The sequence below is a fragment of the Moschus berezovskii genome, chromosome 15, assembly GCF_049115385.1.
Source record: "Moschus berezovskii isolate FMDL1 chromosome 15, NW_MosBer_1.0, whole genome shotgun sequence".
Lineage (NCBI taxonomy): Eukaryota > Metazoa > Chordata > Mammalia > Artiodactyla > Moschidae > Moschus > Moschus berezovskii.
This window is the reverse complement of record NC_142474.1, coordinates 53288742-53309433: the sequence shown is the minus strand read 5'-3', so window position 1 is coordinate 53309433 and position 20692 is coordinate 53288742. Positions and strand designations below refer to the sequence as shown.

Below are 20692 nucleotides of genomic sequence, written 5' to 3'. Positions count from 1 at the left end.
CCACTTACAGCTCTGGAGACCCACAGTGTACTTTTCCCTAAGATTTAAAATAAACATAAACAAGGTTTACAAAAAACAAAGCACAGCTTTCTTTTTAGGTATGTCGTGCTCTTTTCTCATGAATAGCACTTATGTGTGTGTCTCCTAAAGAGAAATTCCAATATTATTCAAAATGATACCATATTGGGGGAAAATACTGTGTGGTTGTGAGGAGGAGAAAAGGAAACTGCTGGAGCTTGAAAACTCTTGGCAGCTTTCTTTTTCTCCTTCTCAGTACCTCTGAAGTTTAATGTCAAAAAGTAACAATTTTTATTTAAAAGTTCATACCAAAGTAGAGCAAATTAATTCAGTGGTATTTTATGGTAAAAACTATAAAGTACTGAAATAAAAAGCTAATTCTGATAAGTATGGTAGAAATTTAACTTCCTCTTTGTAGTTCTAAATTTTGAAAAAGACAAACAACTTTCCAATTTTCCTTCATTTATCCATTCATTCAATCAGGATTTGTTGAGTATATGCCATAGTATAAGTGTTAAAGAAGTCAGGTGTATTTAATGCCTCTGGAAAAAAAAAATCCATCTGTAGACATTAAAAGAGTGCCATTACCACATGCCCTCCCGCAAATCATTAAGTTCTTGTTGCTTTTCCTCCAGTTTGCAAAGCATAATTTCAGTGAGTCTTGATTTGAAAAAAAAGTGAATTATATTTTATCTTGTATAAGCTAACTGATGGTACATTATAAATAAGAATAAATAAATCATGTTGAGTTGCCAAAAGATATTTTAGAATTTGCTGGTTTCAGTAGTACAATGTTGGCCGTTCCGTTCCGTTCCGTTCTGTCGCTCAGTCGTGTCCGACTCTTTGCGACCCCGTGGACTGTAGACTACCAGGCTTCTCCGTCCATGGGATTCTCCAGGCAAGAATACTGGAGTGGGTTACCGTTTCCTTCTCCAGGGGATCTTCCCAAACCCAGGGATCGAACCCGGGTCTCCCGCATTGGAGGCAAACGCTTTAACCTCTGAGCCACCAGGGAAGCCCACAATGTTGGCATAATTCCCTTTTGATACTAATTTCAGTCCACAGATGAGATACTTTTATCAGTATTTAGCCAGTTTTGCCTCACTCTCTTGGGTATTACATCTTTTTCCTAGATTTGGGGATTTTTTAATAAATCTGTACTTGGCGTCAAGCAAAAAAATATTATGTCAAAATATATCTTTTAAAAATCTGAAAAAATGAGTAATGTCTATTTTTTCTATGCTCTCTTCAAGTGACAAGAAAAAACAAATTCATGACAAAATTAAGAAAATGTCTGTTAACCCCCAAATTAAACATGTAATGAATTTATTTGATGTTTGCTTCATAAAGTTACCTTTAGTCTCACAGTGAAACATTAGAACATGAATTTTGAATTGGATAATTATAGGTTAAAAAATGAAAAGTAATAAATTCACACCAACAGTTGAGCTTTTAAAATTATAAATGAAAGCAAACAACAACTATAATTCACAGTAAATAGTAGTTTTTTTTTTTAAGAGTATATAATGTGAGTCTTTTGAATTGTATTTATACATCAATTTCTACTTAATTAGCTGTGGAAAAGGGACAGACAGGAAATGTGATTTGGAACCTATATCAACACATACAGTCCCATTACCAATAAAAGCAAATAGCAAGACAATCCAAAAACTCCTGTTGTGTGTAATTCTAAAGGAGAGAGAACATGCTCCAAATGCTGAAATGAATCAAAAGCAAAATGATTTACTTCTGCCTCATCTTATTTATACTGAATAGCAAAGCTGTTTATTTTATCTCATTTACTATTTCTGCACTTTGTGTGGTAGAGACAAGTTTTATTTTTATTTTAATAAAGATTGTGGAATTAAAAAATCTACTTATTTGCTTTTCCTATGGAGTTATTCTCAGGGTTGCTGATGTCTAATATTAAAATCTTGCCACAAAATGAGTATCCTAATTTTTCCTGTTAAATTTAAACTTATTTGGGCCAGGAAGAAGAAACATTGTTTTGCTCACTGTACTCTCTTGGTGTGAGGTTCCAAACTTAATAATCTTCTGTGAAAATACAGTTTCTCTTGAATGAGTCACAGAAGAAAACATATTTCTAAATCCAGTCACCTCTTTTAGAGACGGAAATGACATGGCTTCTGGAAAAATCTCAGGTGTTTACATTTCAGTTAGAGTAGAAATAATGGGATAGACACACCTGCAAATGCTAAAACGAAAGTGCTGAAAAACAAATACAGTTTAGCAAGCTATGCAATAACTTTAAACAATCATATCTTTGTCAGTCATGTCAGTGACTGTGGGTCAGTGACCAGGGGGTCACAGGAAGAGTGGCAAGTGGGGATGGAGGACAAGGCTGGAGATGAGAGAAGTTGTATCAGTCAACGACTATCAGGAAATAGCATAGGAGGTGATGTTTAGACTCCCAAGATCCTCCCCATTGTCATGTCTGTCCCGTTGGATGAATAATAAAATGGAGGGAAATAATGAAGCTTGCTATAACTGGGCTTCAGTCCTCTAAAACAGAAGACAGTGATTTCAGAAAGCATTTCAGGGGTCTATATAAAGAAAATAATTAAATGATAAAAATACAAACCAAGGAGTAGATAATGGAGTGCTGAATCAAGAGATTTGAAGGATACATATCCAGAAGAAAGAGAGAGATGGTGGCTCTTTGTACACAACTGGTAAGAGAAGATTTTCATGGAGGAGATGACATGATTTCATAGTTGCATAATTTGCACACCAAGTTGCAAAACTTTGGGAAATATAATCGCATACCAAGTAAAGCATAGGCAGTGGCATAAGACAAAAGAGCTTCCAGCTTTGACTGTGCTACTCTTCGGATGACTAATATAACCCTTCTAACCCTCCGTGTCTTCATCTGTAACAATACTTAACCTCATAGGGCTGTGACACAGACTTAATGAAAATACCAAGGTATGGTTTTTAGCTAAGTGTCTTGCATATGATAATCACTCCACATATTCTGTGTATTACAACTGAACCAGTGTTGATCCAGACCTGGGATGAGACTAGAGAAAGAGTTGAAGAGGAGCTACCATACGAGCTAAAGAGTCATCGTGAATACCCAATAAGATATAAGAAATCAATTATTCATGAAGCTACAATAAAGACAGTTCACATATGTACGGTAGTGTACAGTTTCTCCATGTGCTTCTCATGAGCACATCATCTTATTTGAGATTCGTAACAACTCTACGAAGTCAACATGAATGATCATATCGCCCAAGTGAGGCTCAAGAAAGCTGCTGAACTTGTAACTCACACAGTAATGGCATCTCTGGGGCCAACCTTCCCCAGCCACCCCCAACCTGTCCCCAACCCCCTACTCCCAGGTTCTGCCTTCTCTCCACTATGACTAGTTGGGCGTTTCATCCCTAAGGCCCTGGATTGGCAGTGTTCAACACCACCCTCATCACTAAGGCAAAATATCATCATAGCAACCAGAAAAAATAATAAAGTAAGAATCTTTTTCATTTAATTTGAGGCCAATCTAACAAATCCAATGTACTAATATCAATAAATATCAGCTGAAGTGAAATAAGATAACACCCTGAAGAGAGTCATATGTTTTTCAGTTATAATTAGTTAATCTTTAAAAGCTTTTAGTTCTGGTGACTGATCATCTGTTTGATTCTGTTTTCCTCCAAACTCCCAGTCATCAGCTGAAAGGAAGTGCTTACCTTATCAGCAGGAAGCATACTGGTCTACGGAACTCATAACAAGAAAGAGTTAAAAGTTGCTGTTAAACCTGCTCACTTGTGAAGATAACTTAAATCTTTTCCATAGAAGAACTTTGCTTACACTGTTTTAGGGTTTCTTTGTTTGTAAGTTTGATCTTAAACAAGCAGTGAGTTATAAAATTCCAGAACAATGCAATGAGAAGCATAGTCTATGTATGTTCCACCCTCAAGGTTTGGGGTGGTTTGGTTGTTTTTTTTATTTTTTGCTTTTAACACAGAGTTTTAGTAAAAGCAAATCAGCAAAGAAAGGGTTACATGGAATTAGAGGTGCAAAGTTTTAAAAGCATGTTCTGTGTTTCCTGCAATTACAATTGCTCAAACCTCTTTAAACTTGGCATTTTCCTGAAACTATGTTCCGTAAACCAAGAGCACCAGGAGACCTGCCAGCTTGGGAATGGCATGGCACAAGTCCCCTGATGTAGCAGGAAAAGCAACAGAGAATGGACCCAAATGGGACATCTTCACATCCTCACCCTCTAACCTTGGAGGGAAATGTCTGAGAAATCAGTGATCGGTGTTAAAAAGAAGCTGAAAAACCAGAGTACAGTAAAAATCAATTTTAAACAAATGGTGATGTTCATATACTTCATTAAGATGAATGATTTCTATTTTAATAGTTTTTCTATAATTTAAAAATAAAAACTTTCTCTGCTGCAAACCCTGAGAGATGACTGGTTTTATCAGTTAATCCCTTAGTAGTGTAAAAGTATATGCCACAGTCTCGGGATGTAGGAGAAAGGCAAATGATAGGTGTTCATCCTAAAAGAGAAGCCTAAAATCAGGTCACAGCCCTCTTTGAAGACAAAGCGATGAGTGGGGCCCCCAAATGCATCTGACTCACTTGTTAGTACAATTTGCAGGGGGGATTTTGTGGGTTAGCACTGATTCTATGATGACAGAGAGGAGCAATCATGACATGAAATCAGAGAAGGAAACCAGGTAATGTAAAGACCAAGGAATGGGAAATACTCCAGAGGAAAAAGAAGTTAGAAGGAAGACAAAAGCCGGAGACTCCAAGAGAGGGGAGAGTTGTCAAAGTTGCAGAAGCTCCTGTGTTGGGTTGAATGGTGTCCTCCAGGAACCTGTGAATCTAATCTTATTTAGGAAAAGGGTCTTTGCAGATGTTATAAAGTTAAGATGAGGTCATGCTGGATTAGAAGGGGCTGAAATTCAGTATAATTGGTGCCCTTCTAAGAGGTGAGAGATTTGGACACAGAGACATAGAAGGAGAAGGACCATGGGAAGATGGAAACAGAGACTCAAGTTACATGTCATCAAGTCAATGAAAGCCAAGGGTTCCCAGCAATGAACAGAAGCTCGAAGAGGTAAGGAAGGATTCTTCTCTAGAGCCTTCAGAGGGATGGCCAGGCTGACCTTGATTTTGGACTTCAAGACTCCAGAACTTTGAAAGAATATATTTCTGTTGTTTTAAGCTACCCAGTTGTGGTATTTTGTTACAGTCGCCCCAGGAAGTGAGCTGAGGGCCTTCTTCTGGGTGTACACGTAACATGGTAGAAAGAGTGAAGCCTCTCTGGGGCCTCTTATAAATTTACTAATCCCAGCTACGAGGGCTTTATGCTCATGACCTAATCACCTCCCAAATGCCCCACTCCTAATACTAACACCTTAAGAGTTAAGTTTCAACATGTGAATTTTGAGGGGACAGAAACATTCAGACTCAGCACAGAGTTGAGAAAACTAGAGACAAACTTAGGCTAGGTATCACATTAGGAGAAGCCAACTCTAGATTTTAGGGTGACTGTTAAGAGTTTCATCTTCCACAGTGATTTCATCACTGCCCCAGACTTTGTGATAATCATTTTGTCTAAATGTGTTCCATACAGCAATGGATATGAAGTAATCAGTTTTCAATGGTAGGGACAGAAAAAAAAAAAGAGTGAAAGAATATGGTCATAACATGAAGTTAATGACTTGGAAAATAGATACAAGGATTATACAAGAAACTAAAAAATCAATGCTGTCCATAGTTTTTAAATGACTTTTAAATTCCCACATAAGATGTCATATTAATATTCAAAATTAAAATCATCATAGCCATTGGACTCTCTGAGATGTCCTGAATCTGAAGTGTTTCAGCTTACTATACCATAAAGAAACATGAACTCAATGTACCCATATTTTAGGACTTTTCACATAATTGATGCCTTTAAACTGTGGTGCTGGAGAAGACTCTTGAGAGTCCCTTGGACATCAAGAAGATCAAACCAGTCAATCCTAAAGGAAATCAACCCAGAATATTCACTGGAAGGACTGATGCTGAAGCTCCAATACTTTGGTTACCTGATTTGAAGAGCCGACTCTGGAAAAGACACCAATGCTGGAAAAGATTGAGAGCAGGAGAAGAGAATGACGAGGATGAGACGGTTGGATGGTATCATCAACTCAATGGACATACAAGTTTGAGCAAACTCCAGGAGATAGTGAAGGACAGGGAAACCTGGCATGCTGCAGTCTGTGAGGTTGCAAAGAGTTGGACACAACTGAGAGGCTGAACAGCAACACATAATGTGAATTTTAATTTCCTTTATATGAAAGGATAAAAATCTTTCTTTTTGACCCAAATAAGTATAGTCGATCTTGTCATCTTTTCATTTTGATTAACTACATCCTCTTTCATCTCATGTACTCATTCCAACCAAGATAAAAAATGGTTTCCCAGTAGAAATTCTCTTCTTACAATTCAGAAGAAATCAATCATTCTTTCTTAGACATTTTTAAATTATTGAAGATCAGCTCCAGTCCATTCCCATCGTTCACTTGGTCCAACTAATCTATTATGGGGTAGCTACCGTGATTCATGGGGTCGCAAAGAGTTGGACACGACTGAGCTAATGAACTGAACTGAACTGTCACTTTGTATCACTTCTCTTGTAAACTAGTTTGCATAACTAAACCATGGTAATAGATTAGATGATCTCTGTGGTCTACCCCAGCTCAAACTGTATGATTACTGCAACCATATGCAGCCACTCCAGAGAAAGAAACTTTATAAAGAAGTGGATACTGTGTTGAAGGACAGATAAGCAGTCTCAGCTATTTTGAACTAGTTGTTCACTAAGTAATGAGCTTCACCCCCATTGCTATGGAGACCTTGAAGAAAGAAGAAACTGTGCAATTTAGAGGGGAGACCTTGGAACTGGAACATTATTTACTTGGGAAAGATGGCAGACATTCATTTGAAAACACCCATTATCCTCAGTGGGAACTTAGCTGCAAAATTACCTACTATAAGCTCTGACCTTCTTTGCATTGCAATATTACTCTCTTTTTTTGCAGTGAAAAACCGGGGGAAAACTGTTTGCCTGTGGGGAAAACTATTTTCCTGTAGGCAAAGTGCAGCTGTTTAAAACACTGACTTGGGTGTTCAACACCACATACTTAGTTGTGTCCTCATTCCATCGCTGTGAGTTTGGGGAGTTACTTGAGTTCATATCTATAATATGGGGATGAGATGCTGATTTCAGAGAATTAGTGAGAGAAGAAAAGAGATTGTATTTTTAAAGTGTTAGCCAAAAGATCCAGCACATGGTAAAATGATAGCACCAACTTTTCAAAAATTATAGTATCAAAATTTTAGATAATTACTTGGTCTAGTAATAATAAATGAGGTGTCAATGAAATCAGTGCACCAACCATGTAAAGCATATTTTCGTTTGCTGTTAATAAGGCAACATGGTTTTATTTTTATAATCATTAATGTCTTAAATTTAAAATTACATTTAGGGGGACTTCCTTGGTGATCCAGTGGTTAAGACTGTGTTTCAAATGCAGGGGGCTCAGGTTCAATCCCTGCTCAGGTAACTAAGATTCCATATACCTCACAGCAAGGCCAAAGAAAGAAAAACATGTAAAAAAATTTAAATTACATGTAAGTAGTAAAATCTACATTATTTAGCCTGTGAGTAGTCTGCAAGTATAACAGGAAGGAGAAAGAAGTCAGAGACAAGGTATGTAAATTTCATTACTTAAACAGAGAATTCAGAATTAGATTAAACCTTCTAGAATGTAGTAACTATCTCACACTGGAGATTCATTCTTGATTTTGTGAGTCAAGTCCACTGAAGGCTGGCTTTAGTTTCTCTGAATGTTCAGGGGCATATACAAAAATACAAGCCCTTGGATACCCAAGGTCAGAGCTAAGTATGGCAATATTTAAGTAAATGCTCAAAAACAGAAATCCCTGGGGACAAAAAGTATGTTCTATACAGAACATCATGTTCATTTTGTGTTGATTTAGTCATTTGGGGCTGCTACAAAATTTGAAACTATAAAAAAAATATGTGGTTTCTTTTTTCATGTTGTACAGAAAAGTGTGGAATCCCCTGGAAAGTGTGTGCAGTGTCCATCAGGGGTGTTGTTGCCAAGGAACCAGAACACAAACAGAAGATTTGAGAAACCCTGCTTTTTGGCCCAAGTCTCAAGGATTATTACAAGTTGTGCAACGTATGATTTGGGAAGGTCATGGTTGTTGAGGGTTACTTTTACTTTTTTTTTTTTTAACTGTTTGGAAAAGTAGCGATGGAAATAGAGCTCAGCCCTTCACACAGTAGCGACGTGGGAACTGGGATGCCAGATTTCTACAAGGTTGCCATTGGTTACGAGACACAGAGCCAACATTGCATGAAGGTCAACTGTGTGTATGTGTGCTCTCTGTGGTCGTCAGGGAAGCAAATAATGTCAGGATTTAACTTTTCCACTCACAGTGAAATGTCTACATAGGTTCAATGCAGCCTCTGATTACTAGGACCTTGCTGGAAAAATTGTGAAACCAAGGCAAGAAGAGTTGGGTGATTTTCTTCGTATGTTATCATCCCAACTTTACAAACTTCCAAACAGATTCCTTTAACATGAGCATCATCCATTAAGAACCTCTTTCCAAAAAAGATGTTAAGTGAGAATCTGCCCTAAATAAAAATCAGACACAGTATCATAATACAACAATGTGTGCCTTGGTTCTCCACTAAGACTGCACACAACTTTCAGTCTCCTGGCTTAAATGTTTTCCAAGTGTAACAAAGACAAAAATCCAAAATATCAAATATGCTGAAGGGCCAGAATAAGTACAGGAGGATATAGCATGTGTAAATGCTAATGCTAAGAAGAAAGTCTAGTTAACAGTTGGGGAAATAACTGTTAAATTAAACAGAACAAATGTTTTTAAAAGGTTTCTCTTTTACTTAAATTTCGACCCAAACTGAACAAGATTTCCTCATCACACTACGTAATCAATCACGGGAGTCTATGCTTTTATCCATCTGTCTTTATCAAGAGCTTGCTTACAGATTTACTGAACAAAGGACACATTCTTGAGTGCAGATGAAGTTACTTTCGAGGCAGAGTGGGAGAAGTGTTTTACCACTTTTCTCTGGGACATGCTATTACCGCCCAGCAGGAAATGACACAGGAGAGCAATTCGTCAGAAGCAGAGAGAAAGGTCTCGGCCTGAGATGAGGACCAGACAGTATGATTCACAGCCCAGCCTTACAAGCCTGCCCCGGAATCTCTGCTGACCACAATTTAAAAATCACTTTCCCTGTGAGCCCTGCACCTCCAGATTGCTGTGGATGTCTGCATCTCACAGAAGCAGGAGACAGGACAGACCACACGAAATAAAATCTAAGCTCTTGCGATGGCCCTTATCCACTAGGTTCTGACAACCCACTCTGCCTCAGCTTCTGCCCTCCCTTCAGCTCAGGATTTTCTCAATCATTTGTTCATTATTGCCCTTCTAAAGAGGCTGTTGGATATTTTTTCCCAACTGCTCAAAACATTTAATATCACAGATATACTATATATCTGCTCTGTACTCTGTGTATCTGTGCTTTATACATAAAGCATAAGATATTTTCAAGAAGCAATTTTGAATCCCAATAAGCTATTTGGGGTTGGTGTTTGGAACCTGTGCTTTAGATCAGCAGTCCCCAAGCTTTTTGGCACCAGGGACTAGTTTTGTGGAAGACAATTTTTTCACGGACCAGGGTGAAGAGGATGGTCATGGAATGATTCAAGTGCATTACATTTATTGTACACTTTATTTCTATTATTATTACATTAGCTCCACCTCTGATCATCAGGCATTGGATCCCAGAGGTTGGAGACTCCTGCTCTACATGAAATATTTGCCTGTTGAAAACCGTTGGCACCATCAACTCGACTTCCTGCTTTTGCTTAGAAATGTCTTTCTCTCCCAGATATTTGACTGATTCTTGTTTCTTCTTTGAAACTCAGTGCACATATCAAAGCAGCCCAGAGGGCCTCTCAAAGGAGACCTGAGGCCAGACTAGGTCTCCTCCCAGCCCCCAGGGCATCACAGTCAGGGATTCTGTACTCCTGTGTCTGTCTGTCTCCCCTACCACATGACTACCTCCCTGAGGTCAAGGATGCTGTCTCCTCCTTCTCTGTTATGGGCTGAACTGTGTCTCTCCCGCTGCCCCCCAAGAATCAACACACTGAAGCACTAACCCCTAGCACCTCAGAATGTGACTGCATTTGGACACAGGGCTACTAAAGAGGTGATAAGGCAGAGTAAGGCTCCCAGAGGGGGCCCTAATCCAACCTGACCAGCCTCCTCACACAAATGGAGAACTCGGACACACAGAGACCTCAGTAGGTTCACGCAGACAAGGCCGTGCAAGGACATGTAGTAGGAGGGAGGGAGGACCCCTTCCAGGGCTTTATAGCGAGCTCTTGTCTAACACCCGGAAACGAAGTGTCCGAAGAGACACATGTGCTGATGAAGCAGGAGACTTTATTGGTGGGGTGTCCGGGCAGAAAGGAGGGTAAGGGAAACTAGAACTGCTCTGCCGTGTGGCTCATAGTCTTGGGTTTTATGGTAATGGGGTTAGTTTCCAGGCTGTCTCTGGCCAATCACTCTGAAGGCTGCCATCTGCAAGTCCAAACATAGAAGCCTCAGAAGAAACCAAACCTGCCAGCACCTGGATCTTGGACTTCAGCCTCCAGAACCGTGAGCAATAAATTTCTGTTGTTTAAGCCACCTGATGTGTGGTATTCTATTATGGCGGCCTGAGCAAACAAATGCACTCTCCACATTCTACAAACACCAAGCCCAGATCCGGGTCGTGAATAAGTATACGCCAGTTGGTTGAATGATTGAATGACTGAACGAAACATGTCCTGTTCAGAGACCCGGAGTAATCACTACCACATGATGCAAAACCACAGACTGCCTAGTCTTTGGAGGGAGACCCACGGATCTGCTCACAGAGCCCAGTTTATTGGGTCCCACACTCTCAGGCCAATTGCCCAGCACTCGCCTGTAAGGCCAGTGGCTAATGGAATTACAAAAGATAAAATCTTTGTCTTCAAAGGGTGAGCCTCCCAGAAACTCCAGCCCACAAAGCCTAAGTCACAAAAGGAATAAAAATGATAAATTAGAAGAATTCCCCTGAAAGACCAACAATAACAAAGACTATTGAAACGACCTCCTGAGGGAAAGAACAGAGGGAAGGTTTACAAGAAACATGGCTGACCTCAAGGAGGTTCTTGGCCAGGACTCTCAAAATGCATTTTTTAGAAGCGCTTTGACACAGTTCTGCATGTCCACAGGTGGTCAAGAAGGCGGTGGCTCACGTTCAAATAAAGCCAGTCTTGCAAAATCAGGATACGGCTTTCATAAACCCCCAGCCAATTTCTGAAAAACCCTCAAGGCTCGAGAAACCTCGTTACTAGCTAAAAAGATGATAAAATGGAAACAGCCCCCATTCAAGAGGCTGATGTCATCTGTCTCCGCAAAGAAAAGGCCAAACTCTCCTTTGTGAGAGTCCAGGGTGACATCACCTCCCATCCGTGCCCTTCTCCCTTCCTCTGCTGCTCCCAGTTGAGGGGGTGGGGCGGCTCTCCCTTGGCAAATGTCACTCTTTCACTCACAAAGCTCCTTGACCTTGTTTGTTTGCTGGATTCCATTGCCAAGTGAAAGAGGGCCCCTGGGAGGGGTGACCAGAGTGGGCGAGGGGGTGTGCGCAGCTGGCCTGGGGGGCCCTATTCACACAGCGCTCAGAAAGTTCTATATTTCCTTCAGCAACCCAGCCGCAGGCCTCTGGGCCAAATGCAGCCCCCAGACAATGCTGTCAGCGCTGAATACTGTGGACCGTTTAGCCAGGCAGCACTGTGGCCATTTCTTTCTTTGCAGAGTGGGATTCTCTTTGATGGTTTACAGAAAGGCAAGGCTCACATCCACAGTGCCACTTTAAAGATGCGCCCACAGAGAAAGCCCAGATTGTGGGCCCATTTTCTCAGAGCAAATAGAAGATTTGTGTGGCCCACAAAGAGGCACATTTTGAGAGCGGGTTTATGGATTAGTGGGCCACATAATTGACGTGCATGGGGATTCTCCTCCAGCAGCCATGGTCAGGAAATGATGCCACTGCCAATTCTGAGCTCGTGATAAAGAGGGTTTTGGAGTTCTCACTGCATCATTTAGGAGAGAGTGGGAGGGGAGAGAGGCCTGAAATGAGATTTGATTCTAGTGGGAAGAGGCAGTTGCTTTGATCAGGTGAGCAAGAACAGCTTCCCAGCCAGCGCCAGCCTGGGTGTCCTGAGCTCTGGCCACTGCATCCTGATTCTGAGATGGAGATCCAAGGGGGCTGTGCTCAGACAATGACACATGTGGACACACGTGCATGCACACACATACACATTCAAGAATATTTCTACTGTACTTTAAAAAATTGAGACTCACTTTTAATTGTATTGTTTGGCTCTTGTACTTGTTTTATATTTATTTCTCTGTATTTTGCATTTTATTTTGTATTAAAATCCCACAACATGCCACGTTGTTTCAGTGCTTCCAGATCCTACTCAAAACTCATCTCTTTGAAGTCAAAGACAAATACTGCGTGATACTGCTTACATGCGAAATATAAAAAATACAACACACTAGTGAATATAACAACAGCAAAAGAGAAGCAGACTCACAGTTAGAGGAACAAAACTCTATCTAGTGTTACTAGAACTAGGAACCAAACTCTAGTGGTCAATGGTGGGGAGGGAGGGAAGGAATAGGACAATATGGAGTAGGGGAGGGGAAGGTACCAAACTACTGGGTGTAAGATGGACTCAAAGATATATTGTACAACATGGGAAATACAGCCACTATTTTGTAATAACTGTAAATGGAAAGTAACCTTCAAAAACTGTATAAAATTTTTTAAGTTACAAGAAAAACAAAGAACTGGAAACTAACATATTATTTCAAGAGAACATGGTTAGATGTGACTCATTTTTTTTTCTTTGTATGTACATGTGATACTTCAAGGTCATAAATGCTTCAATGTCCAGATAATCTCCCCCCAAAAGATGCATACAAAGAAATTTGTGCGACATCAGAAGGGTTTGCAGGAAAGAGAGGGTATGACCCTTGTCTGGCCCGAGCCCCTAACAGTGGGGGACCCAAAGCAACTGCTTCACTCTCCAACTGCACTCCAGCTGCCCTGGCCTGTGGGCCCCTCCGCCCCCCTTGCTCCCTCCCACCTCAGGGTCCTTCTTCTACTAGGAACCCCTCCCCTTCTCCTCTTTGCCTGCTTGACTCCTGCTTAGTCTTAGGTTTCAGTTCAAACGTCCCGCCCTCACACACTAGCCTCCTGTGCACATCAAATCCCCTTTCGTGTGCTCCTGGGCATCATCACACAGCTGATATTATATAGATTTGTGCATTTATTTGCTAGATGGCTACTTCTGAGAGTAGGTCCCAGGCCTGCGGGTAGGAGTCACACAGGGGCCCCAGCCCTAGCACACCACCTGGCCCCAAACAGTTCCTTAATATCTGTGGAAGGAATGCATGGATGACTAAAAATCAGATCTGTTTTCAATTTACCAACTGGGTAAGAAGTGAGGGAACCTCCTCCATCAGAGACCTCCTTCCTGACCCTTGTGGTTCCTGTTGTCCCCTCTTCTTGGGCTGTCTTGAATTAAAGACCTAGTTCAGATGCAGAGTTTAAACTCAGGGCTGCGTAGCTACTGAATATGACAGTTAATTTTGCACAGATCTAGATCACTAACAGTTCCCCTTCTAGAAAGTTCTTCCCAAGCATAATTTATATCTAGTGGGCAACACAGAGTTTAAAAAAAAAAAATTGTTCAGTTCTGGTCCCATCTGGCAAAATATTGCTTTACGAAATATTGCTGAACCCTGGTTCCAAGCCTAGCAAGTTTTCAGCCACTGGGAGTAAGTTTTGAAATAATAAACAGGAAAAGAGAACAGACAGAGGGTGTCTTTGACTCTCCCAAATGAAGACAGGTTCCAAATGGACCTGGAAGAAAAAGCTTTTCCCAACCAAAACCCAAAGCTTTCAGGAGAGGATTCAGCCATGCCTAGTACATTGACTGGAGGAACCCATGACACAGTCATTCAGTGTACCCAAAGTTATCCATTAAATCATCTTCCTTGGTGTGGTCTTAGTGAGGTAGTTATGCAGTGTAGCCAATAATGACCATGAAGTCACACTCCTTAGTGTGGCCCTGGGCTGGTATGGCTATAATAGCCAGGAGGGGAGAGGAAGCAGTCTACTGAAGAGAAGGATAGTGCCAGCAAAATTAATTACTGCTCCTAAAGTTGTCCATCCTAGCTGCATGGCAGAATTCCTTAGGGAACTTTTTATAATTAAGGGTAGTCAAGGTCCCACAGCAGATCAATGGGATCCCATCTCTGCATATTGGAACCCATGCACTGCTACACAGGAAGACATCCAGGTAATTCCAATGCCGTGTATCTCGAGCTGAGGACCATGTCCCTAGTCCCTAAGCCTTGTGATTGGCATTTCTTACTTTCCACTTTCTGTCTCAATGTTGGAAGGATAAGAGCTGGGGCCCCAGTGAGGAAGAACCTCACTGCTTCAGAGATTAAAGAAGAGAAAACTTTCCAAGTGTGGTCTACAGAGATATCCCATCAGCATCACCTAGGAACTTTTCAGAACTGCAGATTCATCAGCCTTACCTCAGCACATACATCAGAATCTGCTTCTTAGCAAGATCTCCAGTGACGTATATCCACAAGGAAGTTTGAGAAACATTGTTCTGGAAAATATCCCTTGCCCTTGAAAATCTGGTTCATGTTCCAAGATTTTCCTATTTCTTCTAGGTCTTTCCACACTGCCACTAGCTCCCTTTTAGTCAGGCATTTGATTCACCCTACTTCTGAATCACAGAATACTAGAGATGGGCTGTATTACAAAGATGAATCAATTCGGGCCCTTCATTTAACAGATCAAAAAAATAGACATTCCAAGGGTAAATCTTGATGAAGAGGACAATGCAGAACTTTCACAAGCTTAATTATCACAGTTCATATGTTTGGGAATTCATAATCTATATTTCAATTATACTGTGGCTTACCATCAAATATTTTTAAATACTGACCCGTGTGTGTTTGTGTGTTAGTCACTCAATCATGTCTGACTGTTTGCAATCCCATGGACTGTAACCCATCAGGCTCCTCTCTCCATGGAATTCTCCAGGGAAGAATAGTAGAGTGGGTTGGCATTCCCTTCTGCATGGGATCTTCCTGACCCAGGGGTCAAACCTGGGACTCCTGCATTGCAGGTGAATTCTTTATCACCTGAGCCACTAGGGAAGCCCCCACACTCCCATACTTGTCTCAATCTCCAGTTCACAATAACAGAATACCTTACACTCTTGAGTATATAATAGGGATCTTCAGTTGTGTGTGAAATGGTATGGACCTAATATAAGCAGAACATATTAAGAAGAGGTGGCCAGAATACACAGAAGAACTATAAAAACAATATAAAAAAGATCTTTATGACCCAGATAACCACGATGGTGTGATCACTTACCTAGAGTCAGACATCCTGGAATGCAAAGTCAAGTGGGCCTTAGCAAGCATCACTATGAACAAAGCTAGTGGAGGTGATGGAATTCCAGTTGAGCTATTTCAAGTCTTGAAAGATGATACTGTGAAAGTGCTGCACTCAATATGCCAGCAAATTTGGAAAACTCACAGTGGCCACAGGACTGGAAAAGGTCAGTTTTCATTCCAATCCCAAAGAAAGGCAATGCCAAAGAATGTTCAAAGTACTGCACAATTGCACTTATCTCACACACTAGCAAATTAATACTCAAAATTCTCCAAGCAAGGCTTCAACAGTACGTGAACCATGAACTTCCAGATGCTCAAGTCACATTTAGAAAAGGCATAGGAACCAGAGATCAAATTGCCAACATCCGCTGGGTAATCGAAAAAGCACGGGAGTTCCAGAAAAACATTTACTTCTGCTTTATGGACTACGCCAAAGCCTTTGCCTGTGTGAATCACAAACTGTGGAAAATTCTTAAAAGAGATGGGATACCAGACCACCCTAACTGCCTCCTGAGAAATCTGCATGCAGGTCAAGAAGACATGGAACAATGGACTGGTTCCAGATTGGGAAAGGAGTATGTCAAGGCTTATATCATCACCTTGCTTATTTAACTGACTCCCCACTGGTGGCTCAGACTATAAAGCGTCTGCCTGCAATGCAGGAGACCTGGGTTTGATCCCTGGGTCAGGAAGATCCGCTGGAGAAGGAAATGGCAACCCACTCCAGTACTCTTGCCTGGAAAATCCCGTGGACAGAGGAGCCTGGTAGGCGACAGTCCATGGGGTCTCAAAGAGTTGGACATGACTGAGTGACTTCACTTTCTTTCTTTAACTTATATTCAGAGTACATTACGCAAAATGCTGGGCTGGATGAAGCACAAGCTGGAATCAAGATTGCCAGCAGAAATGTCAGTAACCTCAAACACGTAGATGACACCATCCTTATGGTAGAAGGAGAAGAACTAAAGAGCCTCTTGATGAAAGTGAAGAGGAGAGTGAAAATATTGGCTTAAAACTCAACATTCAAAAAACTAAGATAATGGCATCTGGTCCCATCACTTCATGGGAAATAGATGGGGAAACAGTGGAAACAGTGACAGACTTTATTTTCTTAGGCTCCAAAATTACTGTAGATGGTGACTGCAGCCAGAAATTAAAAGACTCTTGCTCCTTGGAAGAAAAGCTATTACCAACCTAGACATCATATTAAAAAGAAGAGACATTAGTTTGCCAACAAAGATTCATCTAGTCAAAGCTCTGGTTTTTCCAGTGGTCATATATGGATGTGAGAGCTGCACTCTAAAGAAAGCTGAGCACCGAAGAATTGATGCTTTTGAACTGTGGTTTTGGAGAAGACTCGAGAGTCCCTTGGACTGCAAGGAGATCCAACAAGTCAATCCTAAAGGCAATGAGCCCTGAATATTCACTGGAAGGACTGATGCTGAAACTTAAACTCCAATACTTTGACCACATGATGTTAGGAACTGACACACTATAAAAGACCCTGTTGCTTGGAAAGATTGAAGGCAGGAGGAGAAGGGGATAACAGAGGATGAGATGGTTGGGTGGTATCACCGACTTAATGGACATGAGTTTGAGCAAGCTCTGGGAGTTGGTGATGGACAGGGAAGCTTGGCGTGCTACAGTCCACGGGGTCGCAGAGTCGGACACAAATGAGCGACTGAACTGAACTGAACTGAGTGTTGTGGAGCATGTAATTAATACTCCATGATGTTAAAACCCTCAATACACCTTTGGGTGCTCTCACTCTGGGCTTGCCCTGTTTGTGACACTGGGACCACAGCTTGGGATGTCTGTGTGTGATCCCCGGTGTAACATGGCCACTCCACTTCTCTCTCAGATTGATTGAATCATATGAGGGAGCCCTATGCCCTTGTCTAAGAACTGCTCATGAAATATTCACAAGGACTACATTTTCAGGTCTGGGTCACTCGAGGACAGTAATCCTCCAATGTACTCACCAGGGACACTAGTTAAGACACAGACTATTGGGTTTCCCTCATAGTCTATTATTTGGCATCTCCGGGATGGGGCCCAAGTGTCTGCATTTCTCACAGATCCTATGAGACACTGCCTTGGGGGACCATGTTCTGAGAAGCACTGCCCCGGGGCCCTCTCCCTCTTCACTGGGTCACATGAGGTTAGTCTAGAAGTTTCAGAACTTGTGTTTAAAACAAATTTGCATCTTCACAGGAGTGATGATGCCTGCCAGCTTTCAGAACCACCAGCTTGCAGGAGGCTCTCAGGTGCCCCCCTCGAGTGCATGGCCTGTCCTTGGCTTGGTGCATCAGTGGCTCAGGCTTTCTGCTCAGTCCCCTCACAGCCCAATCCTCCCCCTCACCCACCTACTCTCTCTGACTCACTCCTTCCTTTCTTTCCCTGTCACTCCTTCTCTGATCAGTGTCAAGGTGAGTCTTAAATCTCATTCTGTTGCACTCTCCTGAGAGACTCCATCGCACCTTGTGGTTTGCTTGCCACAACCAGGTTCAGTTCTTCACTCCTTGAAACTTCCTGATGCTCCCTCCTTCTCGTAAGCAACTTACTGCTGCACCTCCTAAAGCGGATACCCAAATCCTGTCCACTTGGACTTCACTTCCCGTCTTAATCCCAAGAGGATTCCATTCTCCAAGAGCCATCATGTCTGAGTAAACTTTCTAAAGTCTGGCACCATTAGCGTTCCTCTTTCGGTGGATGGAATTGTTTTCAAACGTGGAATTGAAAAGGGAATGATTCTTGGTCAAAGAGCAACTACCAAATACGACTGAGATCAGCAGGGGGCTGGGGGGCAGCTTACCTTGGATGAACCACTGCATCTGAAATCCTTTCTCGTGGTGACCGACTCCATCCGTATAAAACAGCACATGAAACTTGGAGCCTGTGGTGCTCCCTGAAGGTGGAATGTCTGTTCCACAGAAGCGCCCCATCCGTTGCGGGCCATCATAGAGCTGAAATCAGAGAGAGAACACAAGCGTGAAGAGCAAAGCCCACGCGTGCAGCTAAGGCTGTTTCTTGGTTCAGAAGTTAAGGGTAAATCTACTGAGGCGGGCTGAGTCCAGGAATTAAGAATAGCCCATTATATGCAGAGAGAGGTCCCTCCAAGGTGTAATCCAGGCACAGAAGACGGAAATGCTGGCCTGGATGAGATGGGTTCACATATGAATCACACGTAAGAGATGCTAGATGAATAACAGCATTACAACCGTAAGTTTTAAAAATAAATACTAACTATAAACAATCAGACAGTTTAGAAAGCTCTGAAAGGAAAATACAAAATTAACCCCACTGAAAGAGAACCATTGTTAATATTTTGTTAATATCAGAAGCTTCTCTTACCAACATTTTTTTCATTTGTTTGTATATATACATGTACATCTATGTGCAAGGAAATGTGTGAATATGTGTGTATCAATTTGGGCTACACTTTTAATTGTGTTCCCTGTTTTTCACTAAGCTTGTCACTAAATAGGCTGCTGCTGCTGCTGCTGCTAAGTCGCTTCAGTCGTGTCCGACTCTGTGTGACCCCATAGACGGCAGCCCACCAGGCCGCCCCGTCCCTGGGATTCTCCAGGCAAGAACACTGGAGTGGGAATAAATAGGCTATGTAACCATTTTTAAGAGTGGCATAACACACTGCTAATAATCTGTATTTACATTACAATTCTGCTGCTATTCACTTAGCTAGTTAGTGCTACTTGCTCAGTCATGTCCAACTCTTTGCAACCCCATGGACTTCAGCCTACCAGGCTCCTCTGCCCATGGGATTTCCCCAGCAAGAATACTGGAGTGGGTTGCCGTTTTCTTCTCCAATTGTTCACTTAAGATATTTCCAATTTGAGGGCAAATAAACATAAATCTTTGTTTGATAGTTTAGATTTCTTTTAGGAAAGATTCCTCTGAAGGGAGTGAATCAAAAGAATAGAATCTCCTATGGCTCTAGATACATATTACTAAACTTCTTACCAGAAATTTTACACAAATTTATTCTCCCACCAGAAGTTTATGGAAATATTTCATGCAGTGCAACTTTGGCAATTTTGACTAAAATTATTATTAAAACTGGGGCTAATAGTGCAAATTTGTTTTCTGTTTGTAGTCGTCTGAATTTGTTACTTTGGGATTGGAACTTTTTTCATGTTTCTTGTGCATTTCTTTTTCTTCTTTTGTAACTTTTCTGCTGAGGTCTTTGTCCATTTTCCCACTGAGGTATTTATATACCCTATTGTATACACTTTATCTGCTTAATTTCATTAGATACATCTCCAAACTAAAAAAAAATCTTTCTGCCATCTCTCTTTCTTCAATCAGAAAAAATAATGATAATCCAGAAAGATTTGCTTCCTTAGGACTCAGAACATTGTATTTTCTTTTCATCCCCTAGTGTCCACATTAAACACTTTGTTCCACTTACCCTTGGGATGTGCTGCCTGTTATAATAAAATGGAAAATGTCTGACCACGGGCTTCCTTGATTCTTCCCTTGGAGAGTACACACATGTGCATGTATATGTGAGTGTATGTGTATGTATTTGTATGTAAATGTATCATCTGGATTCAACAAATTCCAAACTGACCAAATTATTTTTATTAGCTGAAATGTTATGATAGAAAATACCGTTTGAAACATATTGACCCGAGCATAGAAAACATCATAATCAAATTCTACAAATCCCCTCCACAGAGCCTTCGCTAATCCCTGTAGACAGTCATAAATGAGTTTTCCTTTGAAATCCCTAAGTTTTTCATTTGTGCTTCTTTGTGGAAATGGTCACATTCTGGTGACATAGATGTGTGCCTTTCTCCCCCACTGATTCCAAGTTTCCTTAGATCCCAGACCACCTTTCAAATCCCCTCAAAGCCCAGCATAGGGCTTTGTCTAGGGTAGATTTCTGATATAGCTTCAGTGAAGAATTGCAGCTACTTCCCCACAACTGCACTCACTCACTCACTCACCCTTAGGTACTAAACCTAAGCATTTTATACAAATGATAAAGATGGGGTTTATTTTTTAGTCTTATCCCTTCATCTTC

General features: G+C 41.3%; 1 protein-coding gene across 1 annotated transcript in view; it reads right to left on the bottom strand.

Moving 5' to 3' along the window:
* CUBN (cubilin) overlaps positions 1-20692 on the bottom strand; it is a 271996-nt gene that overhangs the window by 158157 nt on the left and 93147 nt on the right. Inside the window, exon 28 of the mRNA XM_055429374.2 lies at positions 18461-18611. Within this exon, the coding sequence (XP_055285349.2) occupies positions 18461-18611 (151 nt within the window). The remainder of the gene's footprint in view (positions 1-18460; positions 18612-20692) is intronic.